The 19,974-nt window shown below is 40.1% G+C and overlaps 1 protein-coding gene across 2 annotated transcripts in view; it reads right to left on the minus strand.

Annotated features, from left to right (window-relative positions):
- Positions 1–19,974, minus strand: part of ABLIM1 (actin binding LIM protein 1) — a 190,098-nt gene that overhangs the window by 75,546 nt on the left and 94,578 nt on the right. For both annotated transcript variants that reach the window (XM_054515522.1, XM_054515521.1), the window contains exons 3-4: positions 12,586–12,769; positions 11,023–11,132 (exon numbers count right to left, since the gene is read on the minus strand). In XM_054515522.1, the coding sequence (XP_054371497.1) occupies positions 11,023–11,132; positions 12,586–12,769 (294 nt within the window). The remainder of the gene's footprint in view (positions 1–11,022; positions 11,133–12,585; positions 12,770–19,974) is intronic.

Here is a 19,974-nt window from a genome sequence, read left to right on the forward strand (position 1 = left end):
AGACATATTGAATGTCTAGAAGCAAAGTAAACTAATAGCCCAATGCTGCTGTATTAGTCTGAAATGGCTTTTAAATAAATCTGATTTTAATTCTGACAAAACTGTTGGTATATACATGGAAAGCTTGCAATTATCATTATCTCCTAAAATAGAAAGTGAATAGGGCTGGGCTGGGCTAAGAAAAGACCATTTGTTCATCCAAATTCTACAAATAAAAGCCATTATGATCTCAGGCCTGCATGAGGCACATTTAAGCCCTTGGCTGAATGTCACCAGGGTCTGCAGGCAGGATCTCAGTATCACATTAAGCACAATCTGTATCAGTCTAACCTATAACTGGCACCTGCTGCAAATAAAAGGGGTTTGAGGTAAGAACAGAGGTCCACAACCGTATGCCAGAGCAGACTGAAAAACCTGACAATCCTTCCTGAATTTGTGTACAATGGTTCCCCCCATGGTGCTCTCTGGCTTCACCTGGCTCCAACAGACTGCACCCCTCGAATCTGAGCTTTCTTGCATTTTCTTTTTGCCACATCACCTGGATCCTTCCTTACTGCCATTCCTTGCACGTGGCACATTCAGCAGTGCCAAGATAACGGAGGAGGAGGCGGACAGTGCAGTGTGCTGGTGAAAATGCAGAGAGAGCAGTACAGCTCCCATATGCACTTAGATATAGGTCACATTTGACATGTCTGGGTACAAACAAAATGCCTGGACAAAAGAACTGTGCTGTGGAGTCAGCCAGCCCAAAAGCATGGGAAAGTGGGGGGACAGGGCACACCACTATAATATAATGTATGATTTAGACCTCCACTCTGCCACCACCTTTAGCAGCCCCACTAAAAGACACAGGTCAGGCTGAGCTGCCACCCATGACACCTTGCTTGTAAAGATATGAGAAAATGTGTTTCCCTTTTTAGCATCTGCACCACCCCAGACATCCAGGAGTGAAGCATCCTGCACAGCAAGCCATTTGTCACTGTCTAAATTAAGCAGTGGATTTTCTGCCTTTGCCTCCCTCCCCTGCTCTCAGCCAATAGTGCACAGGTGAGCTCAGAGCTGATGCAGCTCTGGGATTAACCCTCAGCACACTTTACTCACTCCCACATGGACTGCTTTACAAATTTAATAGCAAATATGTCTTCATCCCACATTCTCTGCCTATCCCATATGATTTTTGAAGGAGAAACCATCTCTGTGTGCTTTTGTCCTCATAAAGAGGGATATGCAAAGTCATGTGAATGATTACACCAGCTCTGCTCCATGCAGGGTTAGCTCTGTGAACAAAGCTAATAGCAGTCTGATTTAAATAAGTCACCAAGGAGTTCATTTCACTCCTGATGGCCATCACATACCTAACAGATAAAGTCTGAGGCTGCCACAACCCCCACAGGTCACAGGTATTTTGTACTCTTATTACACTCTCTGTATCTATTTCCCCTCCTTACCAAACATTGATATGTGAGCTTTACAGAGACAGCACCAGCAGGTTTCTGTTCTGAAACAGGAAAAGCAGGGAAGAATTGGGGGGATTTTTGTTATTATTTTAATACCTAAACAATAAGTTTTCATTGGACTTACACAGAAATACATTGTCAAACATAGCTGGACCTAAAGAGCCAGTGATTTACAAGTGATGAAAGAGGCAAATATGATCACTGGAGTCAAGGTCAAGAAATCTCTTAAGTATAAATAGCTCTTAGTCACCTTGAAAAACAACTTATATCCCAGTAATTCTTCTGTGGCAATTTGAAGGTTGTGCAATTATAATTTCTCATAGAGGTGGGGAGACCACAGTTTTTTCTCAGTCACCCTTTAACAACAGAGCAGGCAACACCTTCTAAAGCCTTGCTTTAAAATTGAAAGGGTTGATGATATCATGCAGGCTTTTCCAGATCTTCAAGGTATTTCTGTCAAAGCTAAAAATACAAACTCACCATGTTCACAGCATGACAAACATTTTCAAAGTTTAAAGCATAACCATTTGGTCATTGAGGCTGTGCTAAGTTCTGGAAGTCAAAGAAGGACATACAATATTGGGAATTTTACGTGCAGGATTTCAATCTGAGCATGTAACTCAGGAAATCTGCTGCCAAACCCCTTCTCTTTGCCACTGCAAGGATGGGAAATGTTTGTCAGAACAAATTCACTATTGCCCTTTTGCTGAAGGCAAAACAAACCCACATAAGCAGCCTTGTACTCTTGAAATCTAACAATAAGAGGCTGGGCTCATACAATGGAGGGAAATAAATTTCCCATGGGAAGTGCAGTATAGCTTTGACAGTTTATTATAAATGGCAAGTTGGGAAAAACTGATATTTTCAAAACAAGTAGTTAGAGAAAATAAAACTATTTCAGTTGATTAAATAGGCAAAGAAATCCCAATGGCATGAACTGGCATTCTTTGCTTGCAGCACAAGTCCCTGGAAGCATCTGAGTGCCCAACACTGACTTGTCTGCTTAAGGCACACATTGTTGTACATCTTGGATGTATCATTAGACCAGTCACTAGTGCTGTCCCCCAGGGGCCAGGATGGGGCCCAGTCCTGTTTAATATCTTTATGCATGATCTAAATTGCACCAGGGTAGGTTTATGTTGGACATTAGGAAGAATTTCCTCAGAGAAAGTGTGATTAGACACTGGAATGGAATGGACTGCCTGGGGAGGTGCTGGAGTTGCCATCCCTGGAGCTGATTAAGCAAAGCCTGGATGTGTCACTCAGTGTCATGGTCTGGCTGGCACAGTGGTATTGGGGTGTAAGCTGGACTCAATGATCTCAGAGATCTTTTCCAACCTAAATGATTCTGTGATTACTGCAAATTGCTGTTTCATCACCTGATTTAATTTGAAGTGATTCAGAAGGTTGAATGCTCTTCCCCACCCCCAGTTGGGTCTGTATTGATTTAAGTGTTTAACAGAGAAAGGCAATTCCTCATTTCCACATCTTTCTACTCCTCATTCCCAAAGGAGACCAAACCAAATGACCTTCTGACACATTACTCCAGCAGACTGTCCCTGAAAAAAGTGCATCACCATGTTAACCAGTCCCAGTTCCCTCTTCAACCCAATCTTTCACACAGGTATCTGAACTGAGAATAAGAGGGTGGATGAAACAGGAGGAGGAAGAAAGAGCAAACATCCACAATGAAAGAGAAGAGTTTTTAATTGTCCTATAAAAGAAAGATAAAATTTTGGGGTTTCTTCCCATCCCAGCACCCCCAGAGCCCCACCTGTAAAAGTACTCTAAAGGATAAACCAGAACCAGGTACTTATAAGCTGAGGTCAGTCTTTTATCCCATCATTTCTTTTACCACATTTCAGTACTCAGAATTCAAAGTCACAATTCCCACTCACAGTACCTCAAGGGAACTGCACCATTATCTCAGAGCTTCATTGTTTAATACCCAGTTCATGGACAGCACGTTGCAGACTATTTTGGACAATTTTCAACTGTTACTCTTGGAAAACAAGCAATTCCAACAGGGTGCAAACTTCCCAAAAAAAGGAATGAAACTTATGACAACCTTTAGGAAACTTTTCATGCCCAGATAATATATGGCAAACTAAGGTTTGGCTAACAGCTAATTCACTTTTCACATTCTTTTGAAGTGACCTCTGATTCCTGACTTGCTACCTGGCAGGCTTTCTGAACATGACAATTCCCAGACACTCCAGTCCCTGGGGATCTCCCTTCTAGTTGTGTTCTCCAAGCTAGTGATCCCTGCTCATGCAACACCCATTTACTGAGGAATTCCTTGCACCTCCCCCAGAACTTCCTTTGGGATTAGCTCTGGAGTAGCACTCCTCCAGTAAAACCCAAGGACATGGATGTGTTTTGATTGCCAAGTTCAAGATGGGGTTACACACAGGCAAGCAAGAACTGACACATATTTAGTACTGTCCAATTTACTGCAACACAAAAGCATCCAAAAGAAATGGGGAAACTGGACTGCAAACACCTTCCTGAAGAACAGTTACTTTTCAAAAGGAATTTTCTGACAGAAAACTCATAAATCAGACACTTCCTGCCCTGCCACAACTATATTTTAAATGCAGTTGCTGCTGCATCTCTATCACCCAGGGGTCAAGTTTCTAACAAAGCTTCTATACCTCCAGGGAAGGATTGAACACAATTTATCAAGCAGCATTAAAATACCAGTCCTTATAAACTAGGAAATAGCTGTGCAAATGGAGACTACTTGAGTAATTCACCCATTTTTCTGAGTCAGGACATAAAGTGAAATAAAATTAATCCTAGAAAGTAATTAAAATTATGAAAATGCTTCAAAGACTGCAAGCATTCTTCAAAGGAATAAATCATCTTGAAACAATCATACACATTGGCCAGTGCCATTAAAGAATTGCATATTCTTAGGCACAATCTAATGGCTTTTGCCAGAAAGGAACTCTGCTTGAGTTTGCATAATTTCTTGAACTTTTATCATGTCATGAACGTTGATTTGCTTCTTTTATTCTTAAAAGGGGGGGGTGGGGTAAAATTTTAGACCCACTATATGCTTAAGTGGGTTAAGTCATAAATGAAGCTGCCCTGCAAGGTTATTACAATCAAATTCAGACTAAAAAAATAGAGAATTAAATAGTAATATTAAAGAAAAAGGATTTGATTTAAATTTTAAAGTATTAAATAAATTGGAGTTAGGAGTAGGATCTGAAAACATACGGAATAAACTTGCTTCCCTTTTCGTATTCAAAATTGGGGTATATAAGATGTTCCACTTTCAAAATTTTTAAGGTCATGGAGATCCAAAGTAAATAGTTTCATAACTACAGACTCTTGAAAAATATAAATTCCAAAACTGAAATATATTTTAATTCATTTATATTCTTCATGTATCTAGCAAATTTCTGAAAGTAAAAAATATCCACAGATACTTTATGCATTCTAAATAAAATTTCAACTTTAATTCAAATAGAGTTTGACAACTCATTAGCAAAAATAGTTGTTAGGGAAAAATGTAGATGTTAAATAATATGATGACTTTATGCAGAGCTATATTAGGTTAAGTAGATGTGTACAGATATGAAGTACCCTCATGTTTATCAATTAGTATTTTCTAATTAAAAATCTAAATGTAATCCAAGGTTACAATCAGTCAGTCTAATCAAGGTTTCCTGGGTTATTGAACAAACCATGATTAAAATCAAAGATTTAAATCAGTGTTTGAAATCAATCAACAGTGATGTCCATAGTATGCTTTTATTCTATGGTAAACAGAAAAAAAAAAAGAGATATGGGACAATGTGTGCCTCTTCTGTCAAGTTCCCCAAACCCTCAACTGAATCTCCAGTAGCTTGAATGCCCAGAGTTATGGGAGTGCTTCTGCTTATGTAAAGAGACAAGCCAAGAATAAAACGAAAAAAAATTTGTGTTACAGCACATAAAAAATAATAAATGCTTAAGGCTCAAAATTTTAAAAATTAAAATTTAAAAATGCATGCTGACAACCAAAACTGTTGAGCCTCTCTAAGTTCCCCAGGGCCCTCACTGAAGTTGTGGATATTGTGGGTGAATGTTCCTGAAGACAAAGTGAGCTCAGTGTCTCTCACTAGGCCCACCTCCACCTGTGCCAAGTACCTGTGTAGCTTTGACACAGTGTGAAACTGGAGAGTATTTCTTAAGAATAAGCTCAAAATCATGTGTTGGATGTTGCTCAACACCTTTTAAAATCACTGCAGATATCTTGCTTAGCAACAGTCAGCCAACTTTCCCCTGCACTTTTAAATTCTCTATGGAATTGAAGGAGTTTTCAGGAGCTCCAGGAAAAAATTATAAATAACAAAATAATAAACAATTACTCAAATGTGGCTGAACAGTTACAAATCCAAGCTGCAGACCTTTCCAAAGAAGTATGATTAAAAGGAATTTTGCATCCATTTTAGCTGATTTCTAATGGAGAAGTCTGTGATGCTTATACATCAGCTCTGACATTACTTTTGAACACTGGCAGCAATCACTTATATATTTATCTAATGAAAGGACAGTTATGCCCTGACTATAGGACTGCATTAAGAATTAAAGAGCCTTTAAAGGAGGGCTGTAAAGTAAATTGCTTCTCCATTTTGATGCTCTGTTGTCTCAAATACAAGCTCACTTTCCTGACACTTTTCTGGGCAGTGAGGCAAAAGATGATTTCTATTTTTTCCTTCCCATCTCCTCCTCCTTCAGCAGGTATGGTATGTTGGCTCTGCTTTACTTCAGTATTTCCAGAAGCTTGTTGGAAGTTTCATTTATTTACTGGGAACGTTACTGCCTGCATCTTTTTCAAAGAGATAAGGCTACTGCATAATTAGCAAAGACACCTTTTTCCCACAAGTCCATTAGGCATTAAGCTTATTATTTATATCACAATAGAGCAAAGATCCCCATTTGTGAGGCCAAATCCAACCCTGTTAGACTCTGTACTGATAGGCATGAAAGCATTTGTCCCAAAGAGCTGACATTCTTTGAGCCAGAACATAATGTGCAGAGCAGACAAGGACAAAGACACAAAACACGATGTGAAATCTCCACGTGGACGCCGGCTGCTCGGGGAACAGCTGCACCAGGATTATTCATGGAACACTCGCTTTGGAAACTCTGGTCCACCTCTTGGCTGCACTGTAATGCTCTGTACTCACAGGAGAGACTCTTACAAAGAAAGGGAAGTTGAAATGTCTTCCCTCTTCTCCTTTCTGAACTGTATCACTGTGGTGGTGTTTGCGGGTCCCCGGGATGAGGGAAGAGATGAGAATCTTGACTCCATGTTTCAGAAGGCTGATTTATTATTTTATTATATTATATTATAAGAAAATTATATACTAAAACTAGACTAAAGAAAGAGAAAGGAGACATCACAAAGCTAGAAAGGAATGAATAATAAAATCTTGTGACTGACCAAAGAGTCCGACACAGCTGGACCATGATTGGTCATCAAGTAAAAACAACTCACGTGGAACCAATCAAAGATGCACCTGTTGGTCAGCAACCTCCAAACCACATTCCACAGCCATCACATCGTTATTGTTTACATTTATTTTCTGAGGCTTCTCAGGAGAAAAATCCTAGCGAAAGGATTTTCATAAAATCTGTCAGTGACATATCACCACTGGCATTTATAGGACACAAGTTTCCATTTCACTGAAAAGAAACAATGGTCAAAGTCTTTGTCACCATTTTGAAAGATGAATTTTTCAAAATGAGAACTCCTGTTAGGTGATTGGAATGCTTCAGTTTCTTTTGGATGGGGAGGTTTGTCCCAGAAAACACACTTTTCACTTGAAATGCAATTTCTTAGTAAGTTCATGTACATCACAAAAATGATCCAACCTTCCAGCAAACAGATAATCAGAAATAATTAAAGCTTCCAGACCAGCACCCAGATAATGAACCAACAGAGAAAGGGCTCAACCTCATAGAAAATGACACAGCATTCTTATTGCTTTATTGTGGGAACAGTGAATTTCCCAAGGAAAAAGACCTCAGCTTGAGGAAGGGAGACTAAACTACATTCAAAGACATGTATAGTCTCTTCTGGATTCCAAAGATGATGCCTGGGCCAGAAGAGTGCTGGCTCGAGCCCCACAGCTGCTGGCACCACCTCCTGTGCCTGTCCCCAGTGCGGTGGGGGTCTCTGTACAGCTGCTCTGCTCTCAGCTGGACTTCTCACAACACCTCAGGTGCATTCCAGAAAAAAATAGAAGCCATTGTGGTACTTTTTAAAAATTAAGGTCTGACTAAACTGGAGACTTTTATTTTCAAAGCCTGCATCAGTTCATTTACCAGCTGCCTTGGGGAGAATTCCCTGATAAATGCCCCAAAGGAAGGCATGTTATGCAGCTGCACAGTTACAGTTTTGCCCAAAATTTAGAAATAACAGGTGTCTGCACAACTGGTTTTCTGGAGAGACAACGTGGACCTTAAACACAGTGTGTTACCATGCAGCCAGAACACAACAGAGAGTACAAAGAACTAAAGACAGGACAAATCAGGCAATCATGATACCAAACAGAAAACCTGGGCACTGCTTAAAAAATAAATAGCAATTACTGGGATATGTTATTGCATTACTCCTTTACTGGGCCCCAAAGAAAAAATTTTCATGTCTTTTGACAGAATCTTGAAAGCCCTGAACTATCCAAGGCATCAACACCTCACTTCTAGTCAGTGTTATCTATTGGTCCTGTCTCTGTGCTGCTCTACATCTGTCCCAGTCACTTTGCTTTATAGTTCACATGGCATTTATCAAGCTGTCATATGAAATAAAGCAATAACAAAACCAAACACCACTCATTTCATTTGTCTGCAAAGTGATTTACAGGTATTTGTTATTGGATTTCCTGCTGAATGAATGAAGATCCCAAACTTAGTGCACTGTGTATTTCTAGCAGTAGCCAAGGAATAGGATTGATTAAATTATAAATTATGATTACTCTACTGCATTTGAATTTTAAAAATTTAGAATAAAAATAGAGTCACTGAATTGGTTCTTCAAGAAAATAGCTATAATTTCAGGTAACAGATGTGCAGTGAAAGAAATATCTTACTAATATAAATAAGGTAAATAAATATTATAGACCCAACTAATACTAAAAAAAAAAAGAAAATTAATTATTTCATATTTTCCCATCTGATTTTCACTGCTATGCACTAGAATAGAGTGTAACAATATTCAGGTTCATGTTATTCAAGATGTTAACCCCTGTACTCAGACACATTTGATTTTCCTTGCAATCATCCAAGCAAAGCTGTCAGTAAGTTTTCATTTGTGTGAAGTAATAGACACTGGAAAATGCCATGTCAGCATTAATGCAGACATTCCAGGATAGAAGGCTTCCTTTCACATTACACCAAGCAATCAAACCTGATATATTTGCAATCTACTGAATTCCCTCAAACTTTCCTTGTTTTAAGGAAAGTCTCCTCTAGTGATCTACTTGAACGTAATCACAGGAAGCTGAGAGAAGTATAGGATATGAAATAGATGCATAGTGTGAATCACAGACTCTGCTAAAATAACTTGTGTTTTAAAAAATCCTTTCAAAAATGGCAAAGCTTTTGAAAAAAAATAAGTGTGTATTAGCCAGCAGGCGAAACCTGGAAGTAATCTGAAATACTTTACACTAATTAAAATTAACTTTTTTGTGCTGGCAAGGTATTTTTCTGTATCTAAGTCAACTTTTGCACAAAGCTAAAGCAGCAACTGGTAAATCCTTGAAGACAGAGGATTCTTCATTGAATTTTTAAAAATTGATTAGTTCTGAACATATAACAGAAGCTGTTCTCATTTTTATTTGTCTGTTTGGAGAGTTTTGCACTGAAACGACCTGAAACTCTATGCTACACATTTCTGCAAGTCTTTGTCTATAAAAGAACAAGATGCACCATGACAGGTGTCTCCAGATTTCAAAGTAGTGCACTCTAAGCTGCTGAGAGCAGGAGCTCTCTAGCTGTGTGAACTGGCAAACCAGTTTGTCAGCAGGACACAATTGTGATTAAAAACCCCAATAATCTCATCACAAGTCCCACAAAATGTTGTTTTATAATCTTTGCTACCTATGGAAGTGTGGGAGCCAAGAAGCAATCCCAGCAGAGAGTATGGCTGTGGGGAGGTGAGTATCCAGCTCCCTGGCTTGCCAAGTATCAGACAAGGCCAACCTGACATTTTCTAGGGGCATTCTGGCACCTGGAGTCAGGCATGTGGCAAGTGCCACGCTGCTGGACAGGTGTGCCACCTCTGGAGAGCCAGATCCAGCTTCCTCTATGCTCTGGCATGCTTACAGAAAGAATATCAGTACTGTCCAAGGTCCCTATGCCTTGCAGTTCCTTGCCAATTTTGCCCCCTAAATATCAATTTTCACATCATTCCTCTGTCTCAGAAGGATTCTCTGGGTGCCTGAAGTGCCTCATAAATTTTTATGTTGCCTTTTAAGTCTTGTAAGCCGTTTTGCAGGTTCCTAAATTCTTCCTTAAGTGATTAGGCCTGTGCATTTTCAGTTGCAAATCTACAATTATAGTGGAAAAGCATTACTTCCCAGACAGAGAGGCACAATAACAAAAAAAGTCTCTCATTTTCCCTTTGTCTAAGGGTTTGATTGCATGTTCTCAGGCAAATCAGATATCCTGAGATTCACTTGACTCATCCAGTGAGCACAAACATTATCCATCTTTGTCTTTCCACAGCACTTTATAATCCCAGGATCTCAAAGCCAAGTACCAGGAGAAAATACACAGTTTCTCCCTGAAGGAAAACCACCCGGTGTCACAAGGAAAGCTGCAGCCATTTTGATTTACAAAACTACACTGGGTGAGTGCTGAGTACAATCCAGCAGTCAGAGAAAGAAACCCCCAAAGATTAACAAAAATTAACTACCAGAGGCAGAGATTAATATCAGTAATTTACAAATTACCTTTTAAAAGTGTTAAAACCCAACAGCAAGCCAGCTAAACTTGCATCCCAAACTTTCTTTATTCTCTATCTTTCCCTTTAATTTGCTTCCTGTGTCTTTTATAATGGTTTCCTGAGGCTCTGATCACAGTATCATTGTGGCATCAGTCTACTGGAAGCATAATCCTGTAGATACTCCTTTTAAAGGACAATTTAATTGAATTCTTAAATAGCAGAAGAAAATTAATTTCCTCTGACTTCATCCGCTTTTGAATACTTAAACTTGCACCATCATACATTAAAGAAATAGACCCTACCAACTTTGAAACCTCAGGATTTATCACTTAGATACTTTTCTGGTGCCTGTCAAAGCAAAATTTAAAGAAAATGTTTTTAAAAATCCAGTCACTGGGGAAAAGTCATTTTTTCACATTGAAATGTCTAAGTGTCTCTTCCCATCTGTAGTAACAGGCACTTAATGAAGAGAAAAAAAACCAACACAGAAATTCTCAACATAGTTCACTCTTCTAAATGCGAATAAAAATAAAACCACCAAAAGACTGCATTATGTTAGTTCCAATCAAATGTTGATGAGCCTGGAAAAGCGAGAGGCTCAGGAATGAGATGGCAACTTACTGCTGGAGGCAGACAGCTCTCTGGGGCTGGAGGACATCGGCTGAGCACACATCTGACACAGACAGTCCCTTCCATTAAAGGTAACCCGATCTCCTGGTGGAAATGGACGCCTGGAAAGTTCAAGAGAAAAATGTATTTTTGCAAAGGTTATGCCAGAGATTTTTCCTCTGTTCTCCCTGCCTTGAGTTTTTCTGCCTTCCTCCAGCGCAATCAATATTTTACAGAAACTCAGGCCAAATAGTTTCTGCAATGTGGCCTTGGCAAAGCCAGGCACTGGAAGGAATCCAATCCATGGATGCAAGCAGAGCAGAGGTTAGACTTGCCTTGTATTTTAATTTTAAAAATATTATCAAACATATTTTATCTGAATAGCAGAGACAGTGAAATCTGCTAAGACACAACACCTACATTTATGATGGTCTCAGCTTGATGTTGTGGGTAGCAAATGATACAGAAGAGAACTCAAAGAATCAGAACTGTTCTTGAGGTTGGTGAAGGAATGTGGAGCTAGTCACTCATAAATGTTAAGAATGTGTGTTAGGCAGAAGTTGACATTGCTGTTAACTCTTATTTGGTGCCTAAATCAGAGGATGAACAACATTTAGTAACTCCAAATCTTTAATAAGGAGTGTTAACTGCTGAGTGCAGACCCCCACCTCACTCCAAAACTGCTTAGCAAATCTACTGCTGATTTCAACAAAACAAAATCTAACAGGCGTGGTTTCCTTTCCACTGCCATCTCTAAGTGGGCCAAAAATAAATCAGCAGCAATACTGAATTTCATTCATCTATTTCAGAGACTCATCTTTTGTTCATTCAACATAAAAAGATTGATGCAAATCAATGTACAGAAAATTGATGTCATGTTTCACACTGTCCCTGGGAAATAAAACTGCAACATATACATTATACGATTACCAAAATGCAGTAAATTCACACACTGCTTAAAAACAGAAAACAAGCAGAATTCTTTTAATAAAAAAGGGCTTGAAAAATGTACCAGGCTAAAGGACAAAGTACTTCAACTACTTATCAGAGATAGGAGTTTAAAATGCCACCTCTCTCTGATCCACAGAGCCTTAGCTATCTCCTTATTACTTGCTGCAAAACTGAAGAGTGGTTCTCTTACTGGGGACAAGAAAGAGTATTTGAGAAGAGGGGGAATCCCAATAGTCCCATAGGACATGCTCTTACGTTGGACTGTCCTCAGAGCTCAAATGTAGCATCCAGAATTTTGCTGCACTTCATTTCCCCCACCAAGCTGGGCTGATCACCCGAACTCACATCATTATCTCAGTGTGTAAGACTGACACTTAATTCTTTCAGACATGAGAGTAACTTTCTGAGAACAGGGAACTACATGTCATAAAAAAAGCCATGTCCCCCATACAAATGAGTGGCATTTTCAAGACTTTTAAAGTCAGATCCGCAGCAGATCTTCTATAACAAAATAAATGCGTTCGCAAGAGAAATCTGTCTTGAGACTTGCGTCTGATGGCAACACCTTTCCTTGTGTTTTCCTTGAACTGGGCTCCTGCCATTTTGTTTGAAGGGATGACTTACTTGCAGACAGTGCAGGCAAAGCAGCTTGGATGGTAGGTTTTCCCCAGAGCTGTCACCACTTCTCCTTCCACGAACTCCCCGCAGCCGTTGCAGCGGGTGCCGTACATGCGCTGGTAGTCCAAGGTGCACAGATATTCTCCATTCTTTATAAAAAAGCCTCCTTGTGCCAGGTCACAGCCACACACTGGAATCAAAAAACAAACCACGCAGATTAGAAAAATATCACTGCTAAGGATGTTAGCTGCTCAATTGTATCAGTAAAAAGGGTGAAGAGCCAGTCAAGGATTTCTGTGACTTGGCAGTTTTTCCACTGTAAAATGCCTATTCACTCAAACCAGAACACATCACAACCTGGTGCCTGGTTTGCTTTGAGGAAATATTCAGAGTCCTGCATTGGCATTTCTGGTCAACAGAGAGATAGAAAGCAATCCTACCTCTAACAGCCAAACCCCATGAAGAGAAAGTGCCATGGGAGATTGAATTTCACACTGTGCCTTTAGCTTAGGTTGAACAAAGAACTCGAAACTACCTATTTAGTGTTCCCCTGTATCACCAATAATTTATACCCAGCTCCTCCCAGGCACTTTGGTTTCTGGCACTCCTCCTGCTCCTCTGTATATTGCTGTATCTGTGTAATTCAGTAAGAGAAACCACTCTTCACAGCAATCTAGTATGTTAACCTAACTCTCCAAGGAATGCCATCTCATCCCCCTTCATAAGATTCAAGTATCTTCAGATCAAATATCAGAAATATTCAATATCAGAGATTCTGAGTATTAAGGAAAAATAAATAAGCAGTACACTAGGTCCTTGCAGTTACACAGTCCTTGAAAAAATAAAATATGAAATACAGAAAGATTAGGGTTCAATTTCTCTTTCTGCCACAAGTCCTAACCACAATATTGTACCCAACATTCATCCTCAGTGCTGTTATAATGGGCTAGTATCTTACTAATTACCTGCCTTGAAAATTAAAATTGCAAGGCATTTGGGGCAGGAATTGCAAGTTTTCTTTGTCTCTTGCCCAGCTCTGGAGGTCTAATGACTGCTACTGTAACAACAATTAATAGAACAACAATAAACAGAACTAAAATGCAGCTTAGAAGGAAAGCAGTATCAGGACCAGCATTTTTCCAGTTTCACATTTCTGCATAGACAGTGATAATATTCCATGTGCAAACAAATTACATTTCATGGTGGCATTAAATCCACAAGCAGCCAAAACTCAATTATCAGTGACTGAGGAGAATTACAAAGAACTACTGTTAAGGCTCTGTTAAAATGCTGCAAAAGGTTCCAAGCTGTTTTTTAGGTAAACATCCAGAAAAAAAAAAAACCACCCAAATATTCAAATATTTTCAGTCCTTCTTTTTCTTCTACTGATCTCCATTTTGTTTAAAATATTATTTTCAAATTAAGAGTAAAATATCTTGTTAGGCAGAATGTACAGGTAACCTCTACACCACAATTTTCCACTGGAGGTCCAGTGGAAAACCTACTTACAATAGGTTTGCTTCTCTAAGTTACTTTGGGCAGATCCTTACCATTAAATAATGTAGAAATGGAGAATTCTGCTTTAATGTTTAAAAGATGCTTTGGAAGCTGCTAAACTTCATGAAGTGCTATGGAGTACTCACGTGTCTGTGTGATTATTTAAATCCTACAATTTACCTTGTAGCTTTAACATCCAAGTATATCTATTTTTTAGCCTCAAGCTGAAGGTGCTCAGTGTGCAGCTGGGTCTGCCTCAGGAGCTGCATGTATGAACTCTCTGGCTCTTTGCTATGATCCCCAGTTCTACCAGAGTCACTTTTTGAAGAACTTATTTGGTCACTGTGGCCCCCTCTACCTGCCTAGGCAAGGCTCTAATAAGCTGGGATGATCAAAAGTAACTCTGAATACCACCTCTGTTCTAGCTTCTTCTGAAAACCCAGCTTCAGCATCACGAAGAGGTGGCAGATCATTGTTTGCAAAAACTACTACGGAATTGGAAGGAAAGGGTTCATGCACACACAGTTATCAGGCTCTACCCCCAGGGATTCAAGCCTATCACGAAAACGGGGAGCTAAATATTTCACAAGTCTTTTACAGACAGCAATTGCTATTGTCAAAAAGAATCTCTTTCTACTGCCCTTTTCCTAATGAAGTCTTCTTTCTACCCAATCTCTAACTCATTTTGCAAATAACTCAGAATGTCTGAGTTGAATCCTCCCACCCTGGCCAGCCACGGATGCAGGCCCAAGCAGAGGCGCCCGCGATGGGAGCCCCCAGCAGATCCCTCGTCCCTGGCACACACACAGCAGGAAGCACACACCAATCTGCAGGAATTAGAAACAAGCCCTGGCTACCCCACATAACAAGGGATTTTTGCAGTCAATTTGGCACATGTGTCCCTATCACTAATCACAGCTTTAAGCTACATGGGAAAAACAAGGGTCACCCAGGCTGTTAACGGCCATGGCTGGAAAAATGCGACTCCAGCCGGCTGCTTTCACTTTGAGTCAGAGATGAAATCAGAAAGGACAAACAAGGCTGTACCACACTCCATGTACAGTGTGGTGTGTAACAGGGAGGGGATTTGAACAGCTCTTTTTTCTTCTTTTTGCAACTGTGCAGAAGTCCTGGCTCTGACAATGTATCCCCTCAAGCTGACACATACTGCCTTAGCACACATATTTATGGTCGCTGCAGAAAAACCACAAAAAGAAGGGAGGAATTGCAATTGACTTTTATTAAAAAGAAAGCCCATATGCCCACCACCGTTCATGCCTCAAGCAGCAGAGGCAGGGAAGAGAAATCAGCTGTGAACTCAACATATGTACAGTTCATTCTGATGGTGTGATCTATGCAACTGCTGTGGCACACATAGCATGTCACCAAAGAAAAAATTATACCTAAATGATGGCAGTTAACTGTAAAGATGAAACTACTTTTTTCCTATACTGATGGGAAAAATGAAAGAATTACTTTGTGGAGCACAAATCGTGTTTGAGAAGGCAAAAAGCAAGAGGTATTCTGTAAATATCCATCACACAGAAATAGTTCTACAGAAGAAAAACATTTCCCCAAGATCCTTCCTGCTCAGTATGATGGGAGAAATTCTGTTTTTCATAACCAAAACCCTCCTTCTGAAACAGGAGACTCTGGGGAGCATTTCTGTTCCCTAAGGTACCACAAGCATAGAGACAAAAAAAAGCCAGCATTTTTCTTTAAATGAAAGAAGAAACCATTGTCTTCAAAAGCTCTTGGAAGAACTCAGCTTTTCTCTCTGTATATCAAAGAATTTCATATTCCAAACAAACCATCCTGCCTCTCTTGTGAATGGAATAAGCTGGAATACCGTTCTACCTCCCACGCTAAGGAAAACACCACCCACCAGCTTTTTCTGTCTTCAGCTACTCTCTGGAGCTCCTATTTTGCATCCCTGGAGCACAAAAAGGCTGGAGATATGGCCAGGGCTGCTGAGAGCTCCCAAAGCTCCAGGGTCTGTCATGGAAATATCTGGGGTGGTCAGGAGCAATCCAGCTGCCTGTGGATCCAGGGACCTGGACCATTCCTTAGGTGAGTCACTTCCAAGTTTTAATGGTGATGACAAAAATGAAGAGATCAGAGTTTTCCAAAGAGAACAAAAGTAGGATTTGATCCTACTGAGCATTATTTAGGATCTCCATAGCCTTACTGTGAGCGAGAGTTGAATTTCATGTTGATGTTGAGTAAAAATTGTTTCAGCACTGAAGGAAAAAAACCACACAAGGAGAGTCTGTGAATCTGGGCTCTCAGTCTGCAGAAGTGAATGCTATTCATTAAGAAAATTCTAATGATCTACTTTGTTACTGTGCATTAAATAAGGTGCAAATTCAATTTCCTGTTGGGATTTTATTTCCTTCTTGTATTTTTCAGCTTCATGGAATAATGGTGCTGTTTTCAAGCAGGGAAATAGTCATACAACAGTTATTCTTAGGACATAATGGATCTCTTGTTTGAAGGTAGAAAGGAATTTGGAAATGTTTCAGTTTATCACCTACATCCAAAAAAATACACAGAGAAAATCGGGTTTTTTTCTTCCACATAAGAGTTTAACAAATCCCACATTGATGAAAGCAAGGTCCAAGTTCTTTTTAAAGTTTCTGCATTTCAAATTAACCAAGTCTTCTTCTGCCTTTTACTCCTCTTACCAACACTCTTCTTGCTGATGTTATTCATTTAAAGAATGAATCTACATCCAAGCATCATCAGAAAAGCACACAGGAACAGTAAATCTCAGATGCTGTGCTGCAGCACTACCCTGGCAGGGAGATTGCAAGGCACCAGTAAGAAATGCAGCAGTTTGCAAAAGCTCTAACAGAGATCCCAGTGACCATTTGTCACACTCCTGTCACTGGAGATTTTTTTCTGTCATACACTGATGAGAGATGCATTTTGATTGAAGCTATTTGATGTCCAGCATTCCCAGTGGTTCTGGAATCTCTTCTCATTTCAGCAGACTGACACAAGAAACTTGCTGGGAAGTCAAAGTACATGAACATGGAACAAACACAGGTGACCTTAAAATCTGCTTTTATGATGCTTGGCATTGGGTAGAGGAAAGGTTTAGCAGCTAAAACACTTCCTGAGCAAAAGACTAGATTGTATTTCTTCCTTCTTCTCCTAAACTGGTCTGAGATCCCCCTTGGGAAGCATCCTCTAGCCTCCAGTCAGGCCTTTCTCTCTTCCCATGAAGATCCCTGATGCTCCACTTCAAGCTCCCTGCCTGCAGCACCCTGAGTGCCGCTGTCACCGTGTCACAGGCAGCCCTCAGTGGGGCACCTGACTGCAGCCCCTGGGCATTCAACGCAAGCATTCACTCAGCTGAAACCAAAAGTGAATTCTGAGCCTCAGATGAGCTCAGTTTTAACGTGATCAGCTTCCCATGCCATGACCCTGCCTTCAGTCCTCCAGCACTGGAGACACAAATAATGCTGCGCTGGGAGCTGTTCCTGTCTGCACCTGACTTGCACAGTTTCAGTCTTTCTAGCACAACAGCAAGCAAACAGCAGCTGTCTGTGGTGCAGCAATGTGACAGCTTCCCCACTGAAAAATCAGTGGTTTGTGCGCCAGGATGGAAACAATGGCAGGAATCACTCAACCATTTAAAACACCTTTCACATTAAACTAAGCACGAGGTGGAGATCAAAGTCATTTACAGGTCTGTGGGAAGTGAACCTTGAAGAAAAGGCAATCAGTGGAAAAATGTCAAAGTTTAGCCTCGGATGGCTTGACTGTAACCATCTAGAGGAAACATCTCTCTAAAAAGATTTTAAATAAGCAAACCAGGAGTTTAAGGATAGAACAAAGCCAAACCTCATCCAAGCCAAGCAAATGAAGGATGCACTGACCACAAAGCCAAGAAACTTTCTGTATATTTGTAAGGATGCTCTGCCCTGCTCATCAGGCACCTGTTAATCATCCTGCTGCTCCTCTACTTCCAAAGGGATCCTGTAGCTTTTTAAAATCTGACATGGCATCTGTCAGCATTCATCAGTATCAGCCAAGTAGTGCAATTAATTTCATTTCCTGTCAAATGTTTGGTCTCTGAAGAGACCTCAAGCCCAAAACTAAGATTGGTATCAATCACTTGTCATTAATAGTATTCTAACCCCAACAGAAAAGTAAGGTTCCACCTCAGAATGGGAAGAAACTGAACCCGCAGTTAAATGCCAGAAGAACCCTGCAAGAAGAGCAGTCTTCAAGACACAGCAGCTAAGATATGTAAATGCAGAAATGGCAATTAGTCTCACAGCTTCACTGAGTTTGATTTCACATCAAGCTACCTGAATGCATGAATTCACATCTGAACTCCATTCCCTGGCATGGGAGAAACTTTAACCTCTGTTAGCTTCCCTGAAAGAACAGATTCCCATTTCCACCTGGATCTTGGTGATTCACAGATTCAAGTGACCTCATATAATTTCATGATGCTCAGGAAGGAGCACGTTCTACCCACATGTGTGTTATCACATCCACACATCAGTTTCTGTTCCAGAAGAATTTGTGAAAATGCAGAGATCTTTTCAAACACTGCACTGGACATCTACTACAAGAATGGCCTCATATTTAAACTTTCCCTGACACTGAACTATTTATAGCACTGCCCAGCAGCCTGTTTGCAGCCTCCTCCTGCTGCCGCTGAAGCAATCTGATGACAGATCAAAGGTCAAAGAACTAATGATTTAAAACACATTCCAACCTGTTGATATAGTGTCTGCTTACATGACCCTGACTTCTTCCCAGTTCTTCAAGGGAGGAAGATCCAGTTCAAAGTCAAAGGATTACAGAGCATCCCAAAACCCAAACTTAGGAAGCCTCCTCCCTCCCTGTCAGGCTCACTGAACTGCAGATGATGGAGCCTTGAAAAGTCATCACATGAAAAACCCAGACCTGTGCCTGGAACCCAAACATACCACAGGGGATTCTGCAAGTTAAGCTTGAGAGACATCTAACTGAAGAGAGGAAAATTACCACATTTATTTCACAATTAAGAAACTGCTTTATGCTGATTTGTAACAATGTTGTAATAGAAGCTTAATGTTTTGTTTTTTTCCTGTGGAATACTCTGGGTTTGTGGAATGCTTCCTGGATGCCAAGACGTGGCTTTGCCTTATAATTAGCAAGATTATTAGCAGGTAATTGCCTCTTGATATTTGATATCACTACAGCATGTGAAACATTGATACACAGTAAAACATTTTCAACCTGACCTTTATTCCACATAATTGCAGATATCCCATTCCTGGAAGTGTTCAAGGCCAGGCTGGACAGGGCTTTGAGCAACCTGTTCTAGTGATTTGGCAACCTGGCCCATGGCAGAGGGGCTGGAATGACATGATTTTAAAGTCCCTCCCACCCCAAACCATTCCAGGATTCTGTGATAGTGAGGACTAAAAAACTTAAGGACACCATCCATATTCTTATGGCAGGATTGCTTAATTATGAGATTAAATTTTTGTTTAGTCTACATTTCTATAAAAAAATCTAAGTTTTACTATTCATATATGACATCACAAATCTACTATTTGAAACACTCCTACCACAAACACTACACTATCTTGCTAAGATAATTCAACCAATCTCTACATGCACCAAAATCAAGCTATGTAAACTTTTACATTGTTAGTATGAAAGCTTAAAGCTTTTTCTGTTAAGCAATACAGTGTACTGACACCAGCTTTTCCCTCTAACCCAAAAGATGAATCACAGGCTTAATAATAAAGCCTTATTATAGCAATTTTGCTAGCCTCCAAGTTTCCTCTGCTAGTACATGCAATAGGGTAAAGTGAACTGTAATCAACTGACAATGGCAGAAAATTATCATTTGTATCAGATCACAATTTAAATTGAGATATTAAAATC

Source organism: Molothrus ater, chromosome 8 (genome assembly GCF_012460135.2).
Source record: "Molothrus ater isolate BHLD 08-10-18 breed brown headed cowbird chromosome 8, BPBGC_Mater_1.1, whole genome shotgun sequence".
NCBI lineage: Eukaryota > Metazoa > Chordata > Aves > Passeriformes > Icteridae > Molothrus > Molothrus ater.